Here is a 23,928-nt window from a genome sequence, read left to right as displayed (position 1 = left end):
GTGTTTCAGCAGTGTTTTTGACTCATTGACTTCAATTGAGTCAGTCAAATCTGCAGCAAAAACGCAGATGTCAAAAGGTTTGCGGATATGCTGTGTATTTGCTGCCAAAAAATGCTGCAAATTTTAAAAGAAAATGATGTCAGAAGGGAGGACGAGTGTGTGGGCGGAGAAAGTTCCCACACAGCGAAAGTGCTGTAAGTGAGAGCACCGGAGCTGATGAACTCCAGTGAACTCTCACAGCAGCTAAGTGTTACACTACGGGAGCAATTACCTCCTGTTAGTGTATCGCCGGCAGCTGGGTAGAGCGGTCACATCTCCCGATGTTCTACACATGAGATGGCCGTGGGACACTCGGTGTTAAATAGACTACGTCTGACAGGATAGTATTATATGTTGGTTTATTATTTTTTGATTGTTTGCAGGAGACGAGGTAGTAGGGGATTAGGCGTTCAGTAAATATGGTAAATTTAGATTCAATAAAGGAGCCTGTGTTATTTCAAATAAAGGACTTTATTCTGACTGTGTCTTTATTTACCATGTAACTATAGAATTAGTAATGGATAGGTGTCTTATAGACGCCTCTCCATTACTAACCTGTGGGCTTGATGTCATCCGACAATACAAAGGTGACATCAACCCCACAAATATGAACCCCACTTGCCACCACTACAGGGCAAGTGTGAAGAGCGAGGCTATGTGCCAGAATTGGCGCATCTATAAGATGATGTTTTTAATCTGGGAGGGGCCAATACCCATGGCCCTTTACCAGGCTGTTAATATCAACCCGCAGCTGTCTGCCTAGCCTTTGCTGGTTCGATTTTATAGGGGGACCCCATGTCAATTTTTTTCTGGGGTTCTCCTGTAAACTAGCCAGTAAAGGCTAAGAAAACAGCTGTGAGCTGATTTTAATAGCCTGGGAACCTTTATTGCTATTGGCTTTCCCTCTGATGGTTATGAAAATTATGCGGGCCCACGCAATTTTTCTTTTTTACATTTTTTAAAAAATAAACAGATATTGTGTTTCACGCAGATTTCTGACAGTTGCTGTTTTGTTACAGCATATGTAGGTTAATGATGTTAATGCTCCTACATAGGCTGGTAACTGTGCGTGTGTGTGTGTCTTTATTTAACTCTTTATGTACCATTTTATTAATGAGGGTATCTGGCTGACACCTGTTCATTACTAAATCTCGGGCATGGCATTTATACTCGTGTGTGTGTGTGTGTGTATATATATATATATATATATATACATATACACAGAGGCCACAGGTACATAGCCATATGGGCCCAACTGCATCCTGAAAAGTAAATAAAGTGCACAAAAACATATAAATATATGTAAGGTATTAGTTGATATTATGGCCACAATATGTAAGCTCACAACCCACGTCACGGGTCCTCACACTTGCGAGTCCTACCACTAAACATCAAAACAAATCTCACTGACACAAAGGAAGGCACTGCGCAGCCCGCCTGATCTAAAAGTATCAAGTACAATATGTCACAAAAAAAATTCTCAGAATCAGTGGGATCCGTTGAAGCGTTCCAGAGTTATACCAACATAAAGTGGCAGTGGTCAGATTTCAAAATTAAGGCCTGGTCATTAACCTACACTTTTCAATGGACATGGAGTATCCCACACACACACATTATATATCTTGAATAGTTGTGTACTTGGCTTAATGGCATCGTGTTCCGATGCATTTCTCCCCTTTTTTGGTCATTTAATGGTTCAGACATCAGTCTAGAGAGGTGTTCACACAGGTCAGGGACCCATCAGTCTGAGACTACTTCGACGTTGGTTGATGGGTAGACATTACTTGGCCAAATTTTGTGCAAATCGTCCAGGGCTGTGGAGTCGGTAAGCCACAGTTGCGACTCCGACTCCTGGATTTTATCAGGCTCCGACTCCGGCTCCGGCTCCGACTCCGGCTCCGACTCCTTCATAAATGGCCAATTCATAACAACAAATTTACTGTTGTAAAATATTAAACATCGTGCTTATTCAGTTTCTCACCATCATATAAGTAATCAGACCACTTAGAGCAAAAACTACATTTATTAGAATACAATTAGAATATAGCAAATAACTTTTATAAACTTTTCTAAACTGTAAGTAAATATGCAATAAACACTTTTATGCAGTTAATAAGAAGAAATCTATAAATTTGTCCTCAGAAAAAGTATTGCCTCTGTCAGATCCTCCTTCATGGATGCCCTCAAATCTGATCTAATTATTTTGAGAGCAGAGAACAACCTCTCTACACTAACTTGTGTTGGTGGCAAAGCAGTAACCACTCGGGCAACATCTCTGACAATGTCAGGATACAGAGGAATCGCTTGTTGCACTGTTATTTTTGATGAACGGTCAAATTTCTCAATTTCTTTTAGTGCACATGAAAAATTCTGCTGAAATGTACTGGCTGTGTTCCTTGATGGGGATGACTCGTCTTCTATGCGGGAACGCTTTGCACGGTCCTTGTGATCCAAATATTTTTCGAAATTAAATTCTTCATCAGTTGATGATGAGGGTGAAGATGTGGCAGGACGACCAAATTCTTCTTGTTCCTCCTGACTGTTCTGCAACCCTTTCATCCTTACTGCTATTTCAAACAGAGCTTCTTTTCCTTTACTTAGCTGTTGATCATCTAGAAGAATCCGATGCATTGGGTCTACATAAACAGCTTCCAAAAGAATGTTATTTTGTAATAGTAGCTCCTCTCTCCGTTTCATTGATGTAGCAATGCCACTTGCAATTAACCCTCCTCTTTGGGACAGGCGAAACATCAGGTTCTTCCACTCCTTTAAGAAAATACCTGGAGTTAAGTCCTCTGCTTGTAATTTTTTAGTCACTGTAAATGGATGCTCTAGCAATTTTTCCAGCTCAGTCACCTGATTCCACTGACTTTCATTTAGCGTCAGTTGAGGGTTAGCCATGTCTACAAGAAAGGTTTTCAGTTCAACCAAGCGCTGAATCATTAAGTAAGTACTGCCCCATCGTGTGGCTTGATCAATAATTGCCCCTTTTCCAGCACGTCTCTTCAAAATTGAGTCAACTTTAGGGGTTCTGGCAACATTAGCCAATTTTCTCACCTTGCCAATTAGTGCAGCAGCATGTCCTTCTTGCAGACTGTCTCTTATAGCCAGCTGTAGCGTATGCACAACACAGCGCATGTGATGAATGAAAGAACATATTGACACAGTTTCAACAAGATCATCTAAACTATCATGTAGCTGTTCATCTGAAGCAACTTCAGTTTGCTCCTCAGTTACAATACTGTGTTCCTCTATTTCAAACATTTCTGTGTCTGTGGACCCAGAATGTTCTTCTAGCTGCTGGTCACCATCATTACTCTCATTCATTAGCTTAATAGTACTTATCATATTTGAAGCATTGTCAGTTACGACAGAAAGAACTTGCTCTTTTTTAAGTTCATAGTCTTGCAGAACCTTTTCCACCAAGACCTGGAGAAACTCACTGGTGTGATGAGCTTTGGTGTCTTTTACTGCCAATGCCTTGGTAACTATTTCATTTTTGTCACAAACAAATCAGACAATGACGGCAAAATAGTTCACTCTGTGACGTGTGCAGGCATCCATTTTAAGAAACAGAAAGCGTCCCTTGAGAGTTTTTTTAAGTTCTTCCTTTTGTTTAAAAGCTTCTTCGATTACTAATTTTCTAATACTCTCTCTCTCCAGAGAAACACCAAGCTTGCGGGCCATTTCCCCATTCAGACACATAAAAGCTGGTCGTGAAAATAATGAAATAGGCACACTATCCTTTACAACAAGCTCTATGATCTGTTTTTTAAATGTATCTACTGTCATTGTCACAGTAACTTTGTCACTGACAAAATATCTTGCAACTGATGGCTGCAAAGTTCTCTGCTCCTTTGTTTGGCTGGAAGAGCTGGGCACTGGATCATTGGTTTGGATGCAGTCTTTCTCATCCACTGCTTTCAGTACTTCTGGATGAAAGCGCTGTAAATGTCTCTTTAGATTAGAAGCTCTGGTAGGAGCATTTTTATCTTTAAATAAACCTGATAGAAACTTGCGCTAATTAAATGTCTTGGTTAAATAAAGATATCTTATGAAGAAATCTATTACCTTTACTGAAGCTAAAAACTGGCGAGGCAGGGAAAAGGGTCTTCAGAATGCAGGGTGGATTTCCAGGTCCTTTCCCAATAATACTCCCCGACACAGGTATATAAAAAGTTACTGGAGCTAAAGGGTGCTACCTCCTAGCATGCCGCCGTCCCGGCCGGTGACTGGCGCGCAGCTGGAGGTGTATATCGGCAGGCTGTAAGAGTACCAGCCGCCGCTTGCAAAAGCAGGCCTGCAAGGTCCAAAAAAGCTGAAGGACCTTGCGTGACGTCACAGTCACGTGATAGATCACGTGACAGGCAAGAAAGCCCTATGGGGCGCTGATGGGGCCAGAAAGCAATGGCAAATCCTACGCGTTGCGGAATTCACTGATTCCTTCTTCAGGGATGGCCCCCTAGAGCAAGAGGAACCCTTATATAGCCTCCAGTATATAGCAATGGAGCATTATACTATGCATTAAAAGCAAATAGCTCAATCTCGCTATTTAAACCGTTTGGGATCAGAGTATTCAATTCAAATATCCATTTACTTTCCACCCTGGACATCTGATGGATAAAATTACCTTTCCTGATACTTCTTTTAACTATTTGAATCCCAGTCACTTTAGTGTCCCTTAGGGAGCTCCCATGATGTGTAAGATAATGATTAGAGAGGGGGTGACCTGTGAATTTCTTACAAATATTCTGTAAATGTTCCCCAATTCTGACATTTAAGGGACGTATCATTCGACCTATATATAATTTATCACATGGACATGTGATACAATATATCACCCCCTTCGTGTCACAGGTGATAAAATCACGAATCTGAATCTCCATGGATTTATTTATAATAGAGAATTGTTTCTTACTGCCTAATTTTCTGCAAGATACACATTTTTTGCAGGGAAAAAAGCCTTTTAATTGCTGTTGTGAATGAGAATTGGGGCCTTTTTTAGATATTGAAATAGAAGGGGCTACCAGGTTACCTAAATTATTTGCCCTTCTAAAGACAAACCTAGGGCGGGCTGGTAGAACTTCCCCTATGATTTTATCATTCTTCAAAATGCCCCAGTGTTTATTTACAATTTTTCTGAGAATTTGACTATATGAATTATACTGGGTGATGATAGGAATCTCGTCTATACTAATATTTTCTTTATTTTTTATTTTATGTCTGAGGAATTGTTCCCTTGGTATATGTCCAATATATTCCCTGGTTGCTAGCAGGGATTGGGTATCATAACCTTTTTGACAAAATTTTTTGATTAGAGTTTCAGCCTCAGTTAAATAGTCCTGTGACTTGGAACAATTTCTATGATCCCGTATGAATTGGCTCTTTGGAATATTAAGAAGCCAACTTGGGAGATGACAGCTTTCTAGCGAAATATAATTGTTTGAATCAGTGGGTTTGTGAAATAGTTGTGTCTGAATGGTGTTGTCCTCAATAAAGATTTTTAAGTCTAAAAAGTTAATCTCCGTGAGACTAGTAGTTGCGGTAAATTTAAAAAAATAACAATTTTTATTCAATTCATCAATAAAATCTGTTAAAAGAGTAGGCCCACCAGACCAAATAAAAATAATATCATCTATGAAGCGGTGCCAGAGTACCAGATTCGCGCGCAGCCTGCCCTCGGGAAAGATGGTTTCATGTTCCCACTTGCCAACATACAAATTTGCATAACTGGGCGTGAATCTGGTACCCATAGCGGTCCCCCATTTCTGGGAGTAGTAGTTCGCTCCATAGTAAAAATAGTTGTGGGTGAGTATAAAATAAATACAATCGACAATAAAAGCAATTTGGTCGCTGGGAAAGCTTTTAGCCTCTGACATAAAGAATTCCGCAGATTTGCAACCCTTTTCATGTTCAATAACTGTGTAAAGGGAAGTTATATCTAAAGTCCCTAAGATGAAATGATCTTTCCATTCTATAGTATTTAAAACCTGTAAAACATGAGTAGTGTCCTTCAAATAGGCTGGAAGGGCAGGGACTAATTGCTGTAAATGGTAGTCCACAAACTTAGAAAGATTAGCCGTCAGGCCGCCAATAGCCGATATTATTGGTCGGCCCGGGGGTTTGATCAAACTCTTATGTATCTTTGGGATGTAATAAAAATATGGTATCCTAGGGTGAGTGGTGTTGATAAAGTCAAATTCCTCTTTCTTAATGTACCCCTTATCGAAACCACATTTGATGAGGACCTGCATTTCTGCAAGGTACCTTTCTGAAGGGTCACTGTCCAATAATTCATAGGTACGTGAATCCGATAGTATCCTCAAAGACTCTTCCTCATAGTCAGAAGTGTTCAAAATTACTATGCTGCCCCCTTTGTCAGCCGGTCTTAGTGTAATTGCATGATTTGTCTGAAGCCGTTTAATAGCTGAACGTTCACTGCTAGATAAATTATATTTAAATTTTCTGCATCTTTTATCAGATATACTCCTAATATCCTGTATCACGTTATTCTGAAATGCCTCAAAGGCTTCTGTGTATTCTTGAATCGGATTGAAATTGGATTTCTTCTTTAGACCGGTATGCTGATAAGGGTCTATAATTTCAAACGGATTCGTGACGTCGCTAGAAGTCACTCTTTTTTTCATATAGAATTTTTTTATGGCTAATCTCCTCATAAAAGTTTTGATACCAATAAACACCTGGAACTTGTTAAAACCCACACTGGGTGCAAATTTGAGGCCTTTACTCAGTAATCTTTTCTCATTATCCTTTAAACTGTAGTCACTAAGATTAAAAATTTTTTGTTCTGAATGGCTCACTTGATCCTCTGGTATTTGTTGTTTATTCTTTTTTTTGGTAAATTTCCTGCCCCTACATCCCCTCTGCCGTATTTTTTTGGACCCACCTGAAAAAACGGCAAATGGCTTTGTTTAGTTTTAGGTTTATTTTTTGTGAGAAGAGGACCCTCATTGAGGGCTGGGGGTAATTGATTGGGATTGTTATTAGAAGTAGAAGGATGGTTAACTGTACTTGCAAGAGGAGAAAATCTATTTTGGGTGGGAATAGCGGGCACCGGTGTGGATGCAGTAACCGCCGTCTCTCCGAGTAGTATATTATCTATATTAGAGTCCCCACATTGTATATGAGCTGCAGAGGGGATGTAGGGGCGGGAAATTTACCAAAAAAAAGAATAAACAACAAATACCAGAGGATCAAGTGAGCCATTCAGAACAAAAAATTTTTAATCTTAGTGACTACAGTTTAAAGGATAATGAGAAAAGATTACTGAGTAAAGGCCTCAAATTTGCACTCAGTGTGGGTTTTAACAAGTTCCAGGCGTTTATTGGTATCAAAACTTTTATGAGGAGATTAGCCATAAAAAAATTCTATATGAAAAAAAGAGTGACTTCTAGCGACGTCACAAATCCGTTTGAAATTATAGACCCTTATCAGCATACCGGTCTAAAGAAGAAATCCAATTTCAATCCGATTCAAGAATACTCAGAAGCCTTTGAGGCATTTCAGAATAACGTGATACAGGATATTAGGAGTATATCTGATAAAAGATGCAGAAAATTTAAATATAATTTATCTAGCAGTGAACGTTCAGCTATTAAACGGCTTCAGACAAATCATGCAATTACACTAAGACCGGCTGACAAAGGGGGCAGCATAGTAATTTTGAACACTTCTGACTATGAGGAAGAGTCTTTGAGGATACTATCGGATTCACGTACCTATGAATTATTGGACAGTGACCCTTCAGAAAGGTACCTTGCAGAAATGCAGGTCCTCATCAAATGTGGTTTCGATAAGGGGGAAATTAAGAAAAAGGAATTTGACTTTATCAACACCACTCACCCTAGGATACCATATTTTTATTACATCCCAAAGATACATAAGAGTTTGATCAATCCCCCGGGCCAACCAATAATATCGGCTATTGGCGGCCTGACGGCTAATCTTTCTAAGTTTGTGGACTACCATTTACAGCAATTAGTCCCTGCCCTTCCAGCCTATTTGAAGGACACTACTCATGTTTTACAGGTTTTAAATACTATAGAATGGAAAGATCATTTCATCTTAGGGACTTTAGATATAACTTCCCTTTACACAGTTATTGAACATGAAAAGGGTTGCAAATCTGCGGAATTCTTTATGTCAGAGGCTAAAAGCTTTCCCAGCGACCAAATTGCTTTTATTGTCGATTGAATTTATTTTATACTCACCCACAACTATTTTTACTATGGAGCGAACTACTACTCCCAGAAGTGGGGGACCGCTATGGGTACCAGATTCGCGCCCAGTTATGCAAATTTGTATGTTGGCAAGTGGGAACATGAAACCATCTTTCCCGATGGCAGGCTGCGCGCGAATCTGGTACTCTGGCACCGCTTCATAGATGATATTATTTTTATTTGGTCTGGTGGGCCTACTCTTTTAACAGATTTTATTGATGAATTGAATAAAAATTGTTATTTTTTAAAATTTACCGCAACTACTAGTCTCACGGAGATTAACTTTTTAGACTTAAAAATCTTTATTGAGGACAACACCATTCAGACACAACTATTTCACAAACCCACTGATTCAAACAATTATATTTCGCTAGAAAGCTGTCATCTCCCAAGTTGGCTTCTTAATATTCCAAAGAGCCAATTCATACGGGCTCATAGAAATTGTTCCAAGTCACAGGACTATTTAACTGAGGCTGAAACTCTAATCAAAAAATTTTGTCAAAAAGGTTATGATACCCAATCCCTGCTAGCAACCAGGGAATATATTGGACATATACCAAGGGAACAATTCCTCAGACATAAAATAAAAAATAAAGAAAATATTAGTATAGACGAGATTCCTATCATCACCCAGTATAATTCAAATAGTCAAATTCTCAGAAAAATGGTAAATAAACACTGGGGCATTTTGAAGAATGATAAAATCATAGGGGAAGTTCTACCAGCCCGCCCTAGGTTTGTCTTTAGAAGGGCAAATAATTTAGGTAACCTGGTAGCCCCTTCTATTTCAATATCTAAAAAAGGCCCCAATTCTCATTCACAAAAGCAATTAAAAGGCTTTTTTCCCTGCAAAAAATGTGTATCTTGCAGAAAATTAGGCAGTAAGAAACAATTCTCTATTATAAATAAATCCATGGAGATTCAGATTCATGATTTTATCACCTGTGACACGAAGGGGGTGATATATTGTATCACATGTCCATGTGATAAATTATATATTGGTCGAACGATACGTCCCTTAAATGTCAGAATTGGGGAACATTTACGGAATATTTGTAAGAAATTCACAGGTCACCCCCTCTCTAATCATTATCTTACACATCATGGAAGCTCCCTAAGGGACAGTAAAGTGACTGGGATTCAAATAGTTAAAAGAAGTATCAGGAAAGGTAATTTTATCCATCAGATGTCCAGGGTGGAAAGTAAATGGATATTTGAATTGAATACTCTGATCCCAAACGGTTTAAATAGCGAGATTGAGCTATTTGCTTTTAATGCATAGTATAATGCTCCATTGCTATATACTGGAGGCTATATAAGGGTTCCTCTTGCTCTAGGGGGCCATCCCTGAAGAAGGAATCAGTGAATTCCGCAACGCGTAGGATTTGCCATTGCTTTCTGGCCCCATCAGCGCCCCATAGGGCTTTCTTGCCTGTCACGTGATCTATCACGTGACTGTGACGTCACGCAAGGTCCTTCAGCTTTTTTGGACCTTGCAGGCCTGCTTTTGCAAGCGGCGGCTGGTACTCTTACAGCCTGCCGATATACACCTCCAGCTGCGCGCCAGTCACCGGCCGGGACGGCGGCATGCTAGGAGGTAGCACCCTTTAGCTGCAGTAACTTTTTATATACCTGTGTCGGGGAGTATTATTGGGAAAGGACCTGGAAATCCACCCTGCATTCTGAAGACCCTTTTCCCTGCCTCGCCAGTTTTTAGCTTCAGTAAAGGTAATAGATTTCTTCATAAGATATCTTTATTTAACCAAGACACATTTAATTAGCGCAAGTTTCTATCAGGTTTATTTATTATTATTATTTTATGGAGACAACTTGAGTGGTGTGTTGTCTTATTACTTGCTGCTTTGTGTTCTGTGGGTGTACGCTTTAGCGCCATTGGTATATACATATATTTATTGCATTTTTATCTTTGCCTGAATATGCACTCATCTTGGCTTCACAGCATTTTTCGTCTGGATCATTTGTCATACACTGACAGACATAATGTTTTCTATCTTGAGTGATGGTGAAATGTTCAAATACAGCTGATTTAATGTGATGCTTCTTTGACATTCTCAGGTTTTTAATTCTGCATTCACAATCCAAATGACAATTGTTTTTCCTAAAAACAATTGTACAAAATTATTGCCAGGTCGTACAACTGATATAGTGGTCAGTAATACTGTTATTATTCCTCATGTACTCACAGTTAACTGATGCAAAGTTTGTTGAAAGGATAATACTTCTTACAGTCTTCCTCTTCTGAGTAGCAGGCAGCTGTGAGATGCTTGGAAGACGCACACCTAGTATGATCTAGTCTAGAGGAGGAGCTTTACTACTAAAAATTTGCAACACATTTTCACTTTCAGTTTCATACATTGTAAGTAGGGGGGTTGGGGCAGCATGAGGTTAACCAAGTATAAGATTAGATAAGGGCAGTGGAGAACAGTGACACACAAGAAGTAAGAAATGTCTCTATCTCCAGCAGAACTGCTTATCACTGTTGTTCATAGTTTGATAGAACATATATATTTGAGTAACATTTATAAAATTCATATGAAAGTTCAATTATGAAATATTAATACATTTTTTTAAAAGCTGGAGTCGGTACATTTCTACCGACTCTGACTCCAACTCCAACCAAAACTAACTCCGACTCCGACTCCACAGCCCTGAAAGTGTCTGAAATAATATTTGTAATATTCACTAGCCGTTTTTCTATTCACATTTCATATATTTCATATTGACATGCTTTAACACTATTGAGTGTAACCTTTTTCGTATATTGTACATATAAGCCCCTCTATAGCGTCCTGCATACAGTGTGAACCCCATATAGCCTCCTATATACAGTATGAGCCTGCACATAGCCTTCTATATACAGTATGAGCCCCTACATAGCTTATATATAGAATGAGCTCCCATATAGCCTCCCATATACAGTATGAACTTCCATATAGCCTCCTATACACAATATGATTCCCTATAAAGACTCATATATACAGTGAGCACCCATATAGCGTCCTATATACAGTTTGAGTCCTCACATCCCATACACATATTAATAAAAAAAAAAAATCAAAACAGAGGCATACTCACCTCATTCCCGTTCCCCCGACGCTATACTCTGGTCCTTGAGGCTTCACTTCTGCTGGCCAGCGTGTACATGCTAGCACAATTATACCATCGCACCTGCTGATGATGTGATCGCTCTGGCACAGCAGAGGCGACGGTAGCTCCCCTAGAGCTGCGCTGCCATTTTGCATTGTCGTCAGCGCAGCGCTAGGAAATCACCCTGCTGGGATATGTACCCTGCAGATGGTGTCACACAAAACATTGTAATGAGGGCAATCTGGCAATGGGCCTCCCCAGAGCCTCGGGACCCGGGCGGCAGCTCAGATCACCCTCATTATAATCCATCTATGCATTCAGAGCCCAAATCATGACATTCTGTCACTATCTAAATATTTATGGACCTTACTATAACACATACAATGCTGCTTTTTCTGTACAAACAGTTCATGAAGGAATTGCATGTCTGGTCCCAGAATAGTTTGATTGGAACCTGTCAGCTAATTGATGCTGCCTAAACCAGCCAGAGGTGGCGCAGGACTGGTGTAAGATCTAGTTGGCTATTGTCCCCAGCCGGACCTTCTAACTAAATTATCTCTGAAATTTTGCAGTGTTTGAGAGAAAAACATATCTGACCAGAATCTGATTCATGCTTCCTGTGGTTTGGGCAGCGTCAATCAAATGACAGGTTCCCTTTAAATTTTTGACACATTTTATTTTTTGCTGCGCATTTTCAGTTTGAAAGAAAATGGAACCTGAGAGACCCACTATAAGTCTTGGACTTTGCAAGAATGGAATCCATGACATCGCCAGTATTAAAAGAGGCTTACTCACTTGTAATGTTAATATTTGAAAACTAAAAAATCTTACTTTATGCTTTCAGAAAAGTGAAACTTATTTTCTTCAACAAAACAGAAGCTGACATCTTATGGAGAGAGCAACTGGAAACATTGTGTTTATCTGATGGCAGGTAAATGTTTTTCTATTTTATAATTTTGAGGTGAACGTTGTAACTGTCAAGAAATTCTGCAGAGCATGGAGAGATACTGCAGACACATACAGTTTTAAGTGCTTTGTTTCGTGGAAGTTATGAATGGTGTTATAACATGGATAAATGAATGAGTCATATAATTGTAACTCTCAGAATGACTCAACATACTCACAATGTAAGGTAAAGGCCTCGATTCATCAAAGTGTTTGCAAAAGAGTTCTACAGTATTTCTCATGTAAAGTCTCAAATTTGGCATTTTTACACCATTTTCAGGCAGCTCTGCCAAAATGGGCACCAGATGTGGAGGAGCAGTGTAGGATGGGGGGATAGCTACACCTTCCAATCAATTTCATCAATAATAGGGGTGTGTTTTTTTAATCCAGATGTTACTCCAGTTCCTTACAGCTGGTACCTTTTCTGGCAAGGCGTAGAGATGCCTGCGCCACTGAGAAGATGTGCCAAATTCATTTGGTGGTCGGTATCAATGATTGGGGCCAATGTGTTGTCTTTTCCATGTGCCATTTTTATGACTGGAATTAATTTACACCAGAATTTGGGTGACCCAAACTGTTTGATCTCCATTGCTGCTATCAGAAGCAGCTTTGCCTATGCCTCATCAGAGGAATACAGGTACACAGAGGCTGGAGCTTCAGAGCAATGCATGCAGAAAAATTAAGTGTGTAAAATATATCCAACAAATAAATTAGAGATCCGTCATCAGGTCAAAAATGGCAATTTTTGGCTTTTGTTTCATTCCCGCAGCTCTCCAGAATATTCAGGTTTTTTTTTTTAATCAGCCCTATGTTTTCAAAGATATTATATAGCTGGCATCTGCCTCTAATAGCCACTGCTGGTGAGCTCCTTTCTTCTGGGCCCTACTATGTGTTTAAACCACATACAGTGAAGGAAATAATTATTTGATCCCTTGCTGAGTTTATAGGTTTGCCCACTGACAAAGACATGAACAGTCTATAATTTTAAGGGTAGGTAAATTTTAACATTAATAGAATATCAAAAATAAAATCCAGAAAATAACATTGTATTAATTATATAAATTTATTTGCATTTTGCAGTGAGAAATAAGTATTTGATCCCTCTGGCAAGCAAAACTTTATACTTCGTGGTAAAACCCTTGTTGGCAAGCACAGCAGTCAGACGTTTTTTGTAGTTGATGATGAGGTTTGTGCACATGTCAGGACAAAATGTTGTCCATTCCCTATTGGAGATAATCTCTAAATCATTAAGATTTTGAGGCTGTCGCTTGGCAACTTGGAGCTTCAACTCCCTCTATAAGTTTTCTATGGAAATAAGGTCTAGAGACTGGCTAGGCACTTAATCTGTGACAACACTACTGGCAACTCACTCTGAATGTAATAGAAACCCACTTTAAATTACACCTGAATGATGGTAACCCGGTTTGATGTATGCTGCAGGTAAAAATAAATTACCTCAATGTCAGCACGATTAAAAAATATCACGGCTGCAAAAGTACTAGAGGATTGCTGCATAGATCCACAAAGGTTCAACATAAAGGTTAAAAGGGTAATACCTATGAAAGTGCTGATGCCAGGTCTCTGGTGAATGTGAATGACGCAACCTCCTTCACCCCAACACGTGTTTCGCACTAGCTTCTTCCGGAGCGTAATATTTTTTAATCGTGCTGACATTGAGGTAATTTATTTTTACCTGCAGCATACATCAGACCGGGTTACCATCATTCAGGTGTAATTTAAAGTGGGTTTCTATTACATTCAGAGTGAGTTGCCAGTAGTGTTGTCACAGATTATTTCCACGCAGTATTTTTTGAACCTTAATGTTGAACCTTTGAGGCTTTATGCAGCAATCCTCTAGCACTTTTCAGCTGTTTTACTATTTAATCTTGCTGATATTGAGGTCACTTTTTTTTAACCTGCAGCATATATCAGACCGGGCCACGACCATTCAGGTGCAATTTAATGTGGGTTTCTAGTACTACACAGTATTTTGTATTTTTTTCGGTCACGATATATTCAGTTATTCTGACACTGAGGTTATTTAATTAAGCTACATATATCGGGCCTGATTTATATTCAATATAATTTTTTTATTTTTTTAAATTCTGTGGTGTGAATATTTTCTACATTTATAGAGATATTATACTATTGTTAGAAATTATTTATAATTACTTATGTGCAAGGATTCACATTTGTCTGTGTGACTATAATAACTAATGGCATGAATGTTTTGAGCGCCTCCTGCTGGGCATTTTTGTAATTTTAAAGTATTTTTTAATGTTTTTTCAATAAAATTTGATATTTTATTCTCATACTGGATCTCTTCATAATTTTTTGTGCCATCATGGTATATTGGCCCGAAAATGTTTGTTTTTTACTTATGGTTTTGTAGCTCATTCCAGCTTTGTGCAGGTCTATAATCTGGTCCCTGACATCCTTATAAAGCTCTTTGGTCTTGCCCATGTTGCAGAGGTTAGAGTCTGACTGATTAATTGAGTCTGTAGACAGGAGTCTTTTATAAAGGTGACTATGTAAGACAGCTGTCTTTAATGCAGGTAACAAGTTGATTAGGAGCGTCTAACTGGTCTGTAGGAGCCAGAACTCTTAATGGTTGGTAGGGGATCAAATACTTATTTCTCACTGCAAAATGCAAATACATTTATATAATTTATACAATGTGATTTTCTGGATTTTATTTTGATATTCTGTCTATCAATGTTAAAATTAACCTAGCCTTAAAAGTATAGACTGTTCATGTCTTTGTCAGTGAACAAACTTAATCATAATCAGCAAGGGATCAAATAATTATTTCCTTCACTGTATAGGGTATTGTAACATTCGGGAGAAATTGTATAACAAATTGTAGGTCCATTTTCATATTAACTATGTTGAAAATAATCTTGGGCTAAAACAAAATTTTAGTGGTAAAAATGTATTTTTTTTATTTACATGGCCCAATTATATAAAATTTGGTGAAGCAACTGTGGAGTGAACATGCGCACTACAACCTAAATAAATTATGTAGTTTATCAGATGGGATCTCTTTTGTAAAACAAAACAAGTGTGAAATGACGTAATTCAATTACATTTCTGAATTGCGTTTAATTTGTTCATTCTGTTTCCCAAAAATTGGAATAAAAATCAAATAAAAAATGTTGAGGGGAACCTTTTTAAGTCCCCTATGCCCTCCAATCCAGCAGCATTCAGCTTTGTGTGATTTAACTCCCTCCCTAACCAGCCCTATGTAACATAATTCAGTTAAATAAATGCTTTACAAAAGCATTTATAACCTCAGCTGTTCCTATGCTAATGAAGGCTTTGACTAGTCGATGGGGCATTAGTTCCCCAGACTAGTCAGTCCTCTTTCCATGTTATCCATCTATATCTATGCAGTTGATAGTTCTTCAATAAGAGATTGATGGGGGTCCGACACTAGCACAATTCACCTATCAGCTGAAAACTGCTTCGGCAGTGGCCAGTCCTAAGTGATGTATGGACGGAACACGGCAGCCGTGCACATTGCTTAGTAGACGAGTACTGAGCTTGTTCTCCCATTGAAGAGAATGTACTGCAGTATTTTGACACTGGCCACCAAGCATTGCACGGGGTTGCTGTATATAGCCCATACATTGTGTCCATGCACCTAGCCTATAGTATACGTCTGGAAACTTTTCCAGAATTATACTGTAATATCATCATGGTGACCATTCGCCAGACGCAATCTAAAAGTGTGTTCTTTCAGCCTCCGTCTGACCACCATTCACTTATGTAACTGTCTAGTAAAGAGCAGCAGATTGTACTTTCCTTTACAGGGGGTCACTGCAAAAAGACTTATACCATGCACTAACCGTCCTAATATAGTGTGTCCTTATGGTGAACAGATGCTTAGGTACCTCCTGAGCGTATGCACCCAATAGTGTCCACAAGCACAGTGTGAACCCATCCTTATTTCGGGCTGCTGCTGTAGCAATTTCAGCTGATCATGAGAGTGTCAGGCCCCCAACAATCTTACATTGAGAGGAGCTGTTAATTGTTAGGATTTGGACAACCCTTGTAACAATCTATGCGACATATGCCTCCAGAAGCACACTATGTATTGGTCACTCAAATGGCATATTTCCAATTTTCACTCTGCAACATCAATTTTGCACTAATTTCTGGAGAAAGCTAATGGGGTCAAAATAGTCACTACACCACTAGATGTGCAATTTGCAAAATGCGATTTCTGCTGTTTTGGAAGATTAGTGTCTCTGCAATTGGTGCCCACAGTCTACTCCAGGAAACTGCTACGTAAAAGCCAAATGGAGCTCTCTCTGTCTTGTGAACCCTGTTGTACGCCCAAACAAAAATGTATGACCACATATTACTGCATTCAGAAGATACTGATTCATAAATGTTGATATCCATTTCCCACTGTTTTTCGTTATTAAAATTAAAAATTTTGGGCTAAAACGTATGTGTTATGCATATTCCCATCCAGATCCCGACTAGTGGGCGCACGTACTCGCTCCATATACTTGTGTAGAGCAAGGCCGAGTCACTGGACAATATAATACAAGTGAATGCAGCAGGGCTGCACCCAATAGAAGGGCTCTGGAAGGGAGTATGCATAATGCATACGTACCCGCCGGTCCCGACTCAGAAACTGGCGAATCCTTGCAGCGCCCAATGCTTGCGCTGGGGGGCATTCATGAGTCTGCAGTCACACAGAGTGACTGCAGACATCAATTTATACTGGACAACCCCTTTTACACAACATTCTCCTGATCCTAAATAGATATTCTTACAGGAATTTCTTATTTAAACTGGATTTCATTATGATGTGTAGTGCAGCAAGGTTGGTGCAGTGTGACAGACAGGCATTGACCCCAGGAAAGTTCAAAGCAAAGTCTCTTTAATGTTCAGCGTACTCACAAAACGGAAGCAAATGGTATCCTCCGGATCGCAGGTGGGAAACAAGACAGTCCGTATCTGAGATCGGTTGCCGGAGGCGACTGCACTGCCGTGTATGCTGAGGGGTGCCAGGCCTTTTGGCTCTGTGTTACTTCACACAGGCTGAAGCTTTGCAAAGCCACCTGCTCTGTAGTTTGCAAACCAAGACTGACACGCCCAACCCACTGCTACAAGGCTTTTAAAATGGAATCTGTGGCCATAGCCACTTGTAAGACCCGGCCTGGAAGGAGCATCCTGCCCCACTACCATCCTGTAGATTGCTCCAAAACTAAAAACCCAAGCCAGGTTTTCTTAAATCTGCCTTGGGCAAATAGCTTGCCCAAGACCAAAGTTACTTTTATTTTGCACTGCAATCACAGCTATATCTGTGACTGCAATGCACTCCAGCGGTCTTAATATGCTTCTATGTGCATCCTGGGTGACACATAGCGACCCTCGCATATAACACCTGTCACTGAGAAACTAAAGTTTTATAGGGACAGGAACCATCTGGTGACTCGAGCAGTCCTGTCTTTTGCATTGCTCATCCAGACTAGGGACTTTACAAAATCGGTGACTTTACAGCAATATTGCTAGCGATATCGCAGTGTGTAACGGGGGCTTTAGACACCGCTAAGGGTGTCAATCCGATAGTACAGAAACTTCCTTACAACCTACAAGAAAAGTGGCTTACATGTGGTTCACGGTATAAACAAAATCATAATGTATTATTCCCTCCTTTCATTGTATTTGTTGATTTTGTCACCCAGCAATCTAGGAATAGACCCTAGTTTTGACTTTACTCTGTCGTGTTCCACTGCCCCTGGTGTCAAACCCAGTAGGACACCTGTGGCAGTCCACAAAACTAACATTGTTTCTCTCTCACCCATGACAGCACCACGGAGAGAGGGGATCTGCCCATCAAGGACAGGAACCTACAGATAAAAAGGCGGCACCTCTCCTCCGCCCCCAGTTAGATTCCTGTCCTTGACAGGTGACCCGTGGAACCAGCAGCAGCAGCAGCTTACCTTGAAGAGGAGTCCAGGGCCGTCCTGTCCGTAATGCTGGTAGCGGGAAGGCCCCTGTCGCGGCGGGGACGGTTCCTGAAGCCGCCACCACTTTAGCCGACGGACTTGACAGGGTGAGCAGGGGGGAGAGGACCGAGCTGCCACTCCGGAAAGGAGGCTGGGGGAAGGCCCGGTACAGAGGTGTACCAATATGGCGCTGCCCCGGAAATGAAGGAGACGACTTCCGGGTCCCCGCGGTCGGCGCATGCGCACTGCGCGCTCCCCGGGGCACAGAGCGGAGCAGGCTGCCACTCCGGAAAGGAGGCTGGGGGAAGGCCCGATACAGAGGTGTACCAATATGGCGCTGCCCCGGAAATGAAGGAGACGACTTCCGGGTCCCCGCGGTCGGCGCATGCGCACTGCGCGCTCCCCGGGGCACAGAGCGGAGCAGGCTGGGAGAGGAAGTGATGTCACAGCTGGGAAATTTTAAAAGAGAACGCTGGAACTTCTCCTTGCTGTGGAAGCGTCCTGTAAGTATGGAGGACAGTGACCAGCACGAGGAGCAGCAGCCTAAGCAGCAGCAGCACAGGCAACACCACCATCACCGGAAAAAAGTATAAGGACAGGCGCGAGGGCTGGTCCAGTAGCCACTCCACGCAGCGCAGCAAGTCGACTGTGAGGAGCAAGTCACCTTCTTTGGATCAACCCGTGAGGGATCTGAATCCACCTCCCGAACCGGTACCTGCAACCGCGCATACTGGGGTGAGTGATCTACGTGAATGTTCCCCATTGTAATGTTTACCTTATTAGGGAAAGAAGAAAGAGAAAACAAAGAACAGGGAATGCCCCACCTGTAGCAGACCACTACCAGCTTCTTGGGATAAAAATCTCTGCGAATCCTGCATACAGGAAGTTCTTTGTGATGAAACCTTGGATTACGCCTCGGATCTAAGAGCTGTAATCCGATCGGAGTTTCAGAGTGCCTTTTCATCCCTAAAACACAAAGGGAAAGCAGAAAAAAAGGGATGTAGTAGCATGCACCAAGTCAGAGGTCTCGACGTCAGGGGAAGTTACCTCACAGACTTAGGATACCGACTCGTCATCCTCAGATGAAGAAACGGGGGGCCGTCACTGTTTTCCCCTAGATGAGGTAGACATGTTAGTAAGGGCAGTAAGGTCTACCATGGGGGTGCCAGACCCTCGGCCTGATAGATCAATGCAGGACATAATGTTCGGGGGACTGGGCCAAAAGAAACGCAGAGTGTTTCCGCTAAACGAGAATGTACAGGGCCTGATAAAAAAAGAATGGGAAAGACCGGATAGGAAGAACTCCATGGTCTCTTCCCTTAAGAGAAAATATCCATTCGACGAGGAGGCGTCCACGTCTTGGGACAAAACCCCGAAACTAGACGTAGCGGTCGCCAAGGCCTCAAAAAAATTTGCACTCCCCTTTGAGGATATGGGTACTCTAAAAGACCCCTTAGATAAAAAGGCTGATACTTTCCTCAAGGGCACTTGGGAATCAGCTGGGGGAAATCTTAGGCCAGCAATAGCGGCAACATGTACCTCCAGAGCCCTCATGGTATGGGTGGATCAACTAGAGAAACAGTTAAGGGAAGGTACACCCAGGGAGAAGATCCTGGAATCGGCCTTCTTAGCAGCCTTATCAGCTGATTCAGTAAGGTTGTCATCCAAAGCAGCAGCCCAAAGAACGCTGTGGCTCAAATGTTGGCCAGGGGACTTAGAGACTAAGATGAAGCTATGCTCCATCCCCTGCGAAGAAAAATTCCTATTCGGAGAGACGCTGGATGACATCCTCCAAAAGGCAGGGGATAAAAAGAAGGGATTCCCAAACCTGGGTCCTACAGGGTTTAATAGATCCTTTCAAAACAAAAAGTTTTTTCAGAGGAGACCCCGAGAGAACAGAAATGGGACGACAGAAGAGGAGATAGGGGGTTCTTCTTCGGTAACTCGTCCCGAGACAAATAACCCTCCAAGGGACTGTTTGCCCAGGGTGGGAGGGAGGCTAAGCTTTTTTCTCCCAGCCTGGAGGAAAATATCGAACAACCCTTAGTTTTTAAATCTGATAGGATCAGGCCTAAGGATAGACTTTCTCTACCACCTCAAAAATATGTTGTGACCCCACTAAGATCTTCAATAAGAGAACAAAAAGCTCTCGAAAAAGAGGTCCTAAGCTTGTTGAGCAAAAGAGTTCCCCCGCAGGAGAGAGGCAGAGGGTTCTACTCCCCTCTCCGGACGGTACCTTCCGGACGATTATAAATCTAAAGAGGCTGAACGATTACGTCAAAAACCAAAAAATCAAAATGGAGTCAATCAAGTCAACCACCAAAATTCGCTTCCCGTATTTCTTCATGACAGTATTAGGTCTCAGCGATGCGTACTATCACGTCCCCATCCACAAAGACTCCCGAAAATACCTCAGACTGGCGGTCTCCATAGAAGGCGAAATAAGGGAGTTTCAGTACAGGGCCCTGCCATTTGGAATTTCTGTAGCCCCACGAGTTTTCACGAAACTAGTAGCAGAAATGATGGCTCACCTAATAGAACAAGATATTTTAAAAATCACATATTTGGATGACTTTTTAATAGCAAGCAACTCGGCCCAAAGATGCAAAGAACAGAGGGACAGAGTGATGGACACTCTACAGAACCTCGGCTGGCTTCTAAACCTAAAAAAATCGAGGTTGAAGCCCAGCAAAGTTCAGGAGTTCCTAGGACTATAACACAGGAGTCAAACACCCAGGAGCGTTATCTTCCAGACCACAAAAAAGAGAGAATTGCTCAGATGGTAGCAAGAGCGATTGAGAAACCTTCCATGACGCTAAGAAAAGCTATGTCACTACTAGGGTCCCTCTCCGCCTGCCTGCCAGCGGTGCAGTGGGCGCAGCTACATACGAGAGATCTCCATTGGGATGTATTAGCCAACCAGTTAGCATTAGGAGGTCACTTGGAAGGTCACGTTACACTAGACTCCAAAACTATTCATTCCCTAGCTTGGTGGAGAAACAGAGACAACCTATCCAAAGGGATTCCCTGGGTAATAAAAATCACACACATAATTACCACGGATGCCAGTCTCAAGGGATGGGGAGCACATATGAGCAGCAAGGTGGCTCAGGGGGAATGGGGAGGTCAGGAACTAGAAGCCTCCTCGAACTAAAAGGAACTATTGGCAGTAGGTTATGCCCTAACACACATCCTACCTGTGCTACGGGGTCATCATGTCCGCATATTTTCTGACAATCGGGTGACGGTGGCCTACATAAATCACCAGGTCCCGAACACTAATGAACACATCCTCCAAAATCTTCACCCTAGCTGAGACAAACCTACTATCCCTCTCTGCACTGCATATACAGGGAACAGAGAACCAGAGAGCAGACTTGCTGAGTCGCACCCAGTTACGCCAGGGAGAATGGGTTCTAAAACAGTCCAGTTTTCGGCAGATTGTAAAAATGTGGGGAACCCCGGACATAGATCTGTTTGCCGACCATAAAAACAAAAAAGTACGAGCATTTTGTTCCCTAGACCCCAGGGGAAATCCCTGAACCCTGGATGCGTTTATGCTTCCGTGGACACAGGGCCCAATGTATGCCTTTCCGCCATCCATTCTCATCCCGGCAGTCATAAGAAAAGTCAGAGAAGACAAAGCAAGAATGATACTAATAGCCCCCTTTTGGCCAAAAAGAACCTGGTTCTCCTGGCTGAGAATGCTGTCAATAACCGACCCTTGGATCCTACCAGATCTCCCGGACCTACTGTCTCAAGGACCCGTGTTACACCCTCGGGCATTGAACCTCCATTTAACAGCATGGAATTTGAAAGGGCACTGCTGAGGGGGTTCTCCGAAAACCTGGTTTCTATGCTACAAAAGAGTAGGAAACCGATCACAACTAGAGCCTATGGGAGAACTTGGAGGAAATTTCTGTCCAGCTCCGGGGCAAGGGTTCATAATGGAGTCCAGATTGACAAAATTCTCGAATTTCTGCAAAAGGGTTTAGAGCAGGGGTTGGCAACTAACACATTGAAGGTACAGATAGCGGCCCTAGGTGCCCTGTATAACCAGGACGTGGCAGGCAACCCCTGGGTAGCACGGTTTACTAGGGCCGCAGCCAGGTCTAGACCAATAATTACCCAGAAAATACCATCATGGGATCTAAACCTAGTATTGTCTGCACTAACAGGGCCCCAATTCTAACCCATCCAGTCAGCACCCCTAAAACGCCTGTCATTAAAAACTGTACTTCTAGTGGCCCTAACATCCGCTCGCAGGGTGAGTGATATTCAAGCTCTGTCAGCGATGACACCGTTCACTAAAATCCTAGACGAGAGTCATATTGAAACCTGACCCGGCATATCTACCTAAGGTAGCGACACACTTTCATAGGTCCCAAGAAGTAGTCCTTCCTTCCTTCTGCCCAAATCCTAGGAATAGGGGAGAGGAGAGATTTCACACCCTAGATGTGAAGAGGTGCCTAGTTCAGTACTTAGAGGCCACCAAGGGATGTAGGAAGGAAGGGGCTCTCTTTGTGTGTTTCCAGGGACTTCGGAAGGGACTCAAGGCATCCAAGAGTACCCTAGCAAGGTGGATAAGGGATGCGATTGCCCTGTATTCATCCAGCGGGAATACCATCCCGGAGGGTTTAAAAGCTCACTCTACAAGGGCAATGGCGACCTCATGGGCAGAAAGATCAGAGGTATCGATAGAACAGATCTGTAAGGCGGCCATCTGGTCAACACCTTCCACCTTTTTTAGACACTATCGTTTAGATCTAGCCTCTACGTCTGATCTGACCTTCTGGAGAAGGGTCCTTCAGGCAGTGGTCCCTCCCTAAGCTACCAGTCTCTGAAATTCTCTCCGTGGTGCTGTCATGGGTGAGAGAGAATAGCTTAGTTACTCACCGATAACGGTGTTTCTCGGAACCCATGACAGCACCCGCTTATTCCCCCCCTTCACGTGTGCGGTCAGCACGGTTTAATGTGTGTAGAGTGTTTTCGTTTAGACAAGGTGCTTCTCCATAATAAGCAATATTTTAATGTTATGTATATACTTTTGTTGTTAACTAACCGGGAGACCCTCTGATGCTCTGTAACCAACTGAGGGCGGAGAAGAGATGCCGCCTTTTTATCTGTAGGTTCCTGTCCTTGATGGGCGGATCCCCTCTCTCCGTGGTGCTGTCATGGGTTCCGAGAAACACCGTTATCGGTGAGTAACTAAGCTATTCCACAGGCCCTCCTCACAATGTGAATAAACCTCCTCCAGACGAGAACAAGCCTCAGGATGTCAATAAATATTGTCCTCTACACGAGAAACCACATACCCTACTAAAATGCAGAGCCTTTAGGGAGAAGTCTTTAGAGGATTGCAAAGGTTTCCTCAAGGAGAACAACATCTGATTCAAATGTTGTGCCACAACCTCTCACTTTGCCAGGAACTGTGAAGCTAGCACGAAATGTGCAGAATGCAGCAGTATGGTTCACAATACAGCCTTACACCCTGGATCACCTCCACGAGTGTTGTCGCAAGCAGAGGAGCACAATGGGAAGCAGAAGGACACTGATGAAGACACCACTGAGGTCAGCTCTAAATGTAAGGAGATCTGTAAGGGACTCACAAGAGGAAGGTCCTGTTCAAA

At 42.0% G+C, this 23,928-nt stretch overlaps 1 protein-coding gene across 4 annotated transcripts in view; it reads left to right on the top strand.

The window, feature by feature from the left end:
- Positions 1–23,928, top strand: part of CYB5R4 (cytochrome b5 reductase 4) — a 415,380-nt gene that overhangs the window by 348,886 nt on the left and 42,566 nt on the right. For all 4 annotated transcript variants that reach the window (XM_073589653.1, XM_073589651.1, XM_073589652.1 and 1 more), the window contains one exon: positions 12,232–12,318. In XM_073589653.1, coding sequence (XP_073445754.1) covers positions 12,232–12,318 — 87 coding nt within the window. The remainder of the gene's footprint in view (positions 1–12,231; positions 12,319–23,928) is intronic.

This window comes from Dendrobates tinctorius, unplaced genomic scaffold (genome assembly GCF_039654945.1).
Source record: "Dendrobates tinctorius isolate UK_male_01 unplaced genomic scaffold, ASM3965494v1 ptg000111l, whole genome shotgun sequence".
NCBI classification, from domain to species: Eukaryota; Metazoa; Chordata; class Amphibia; order Anura; family Dendrobatidae; genus Dendrobates; species Dendrobates tinctorius.
This window is presented reverse-complemented; position numbering and strand designations above follow the sequence as displayed.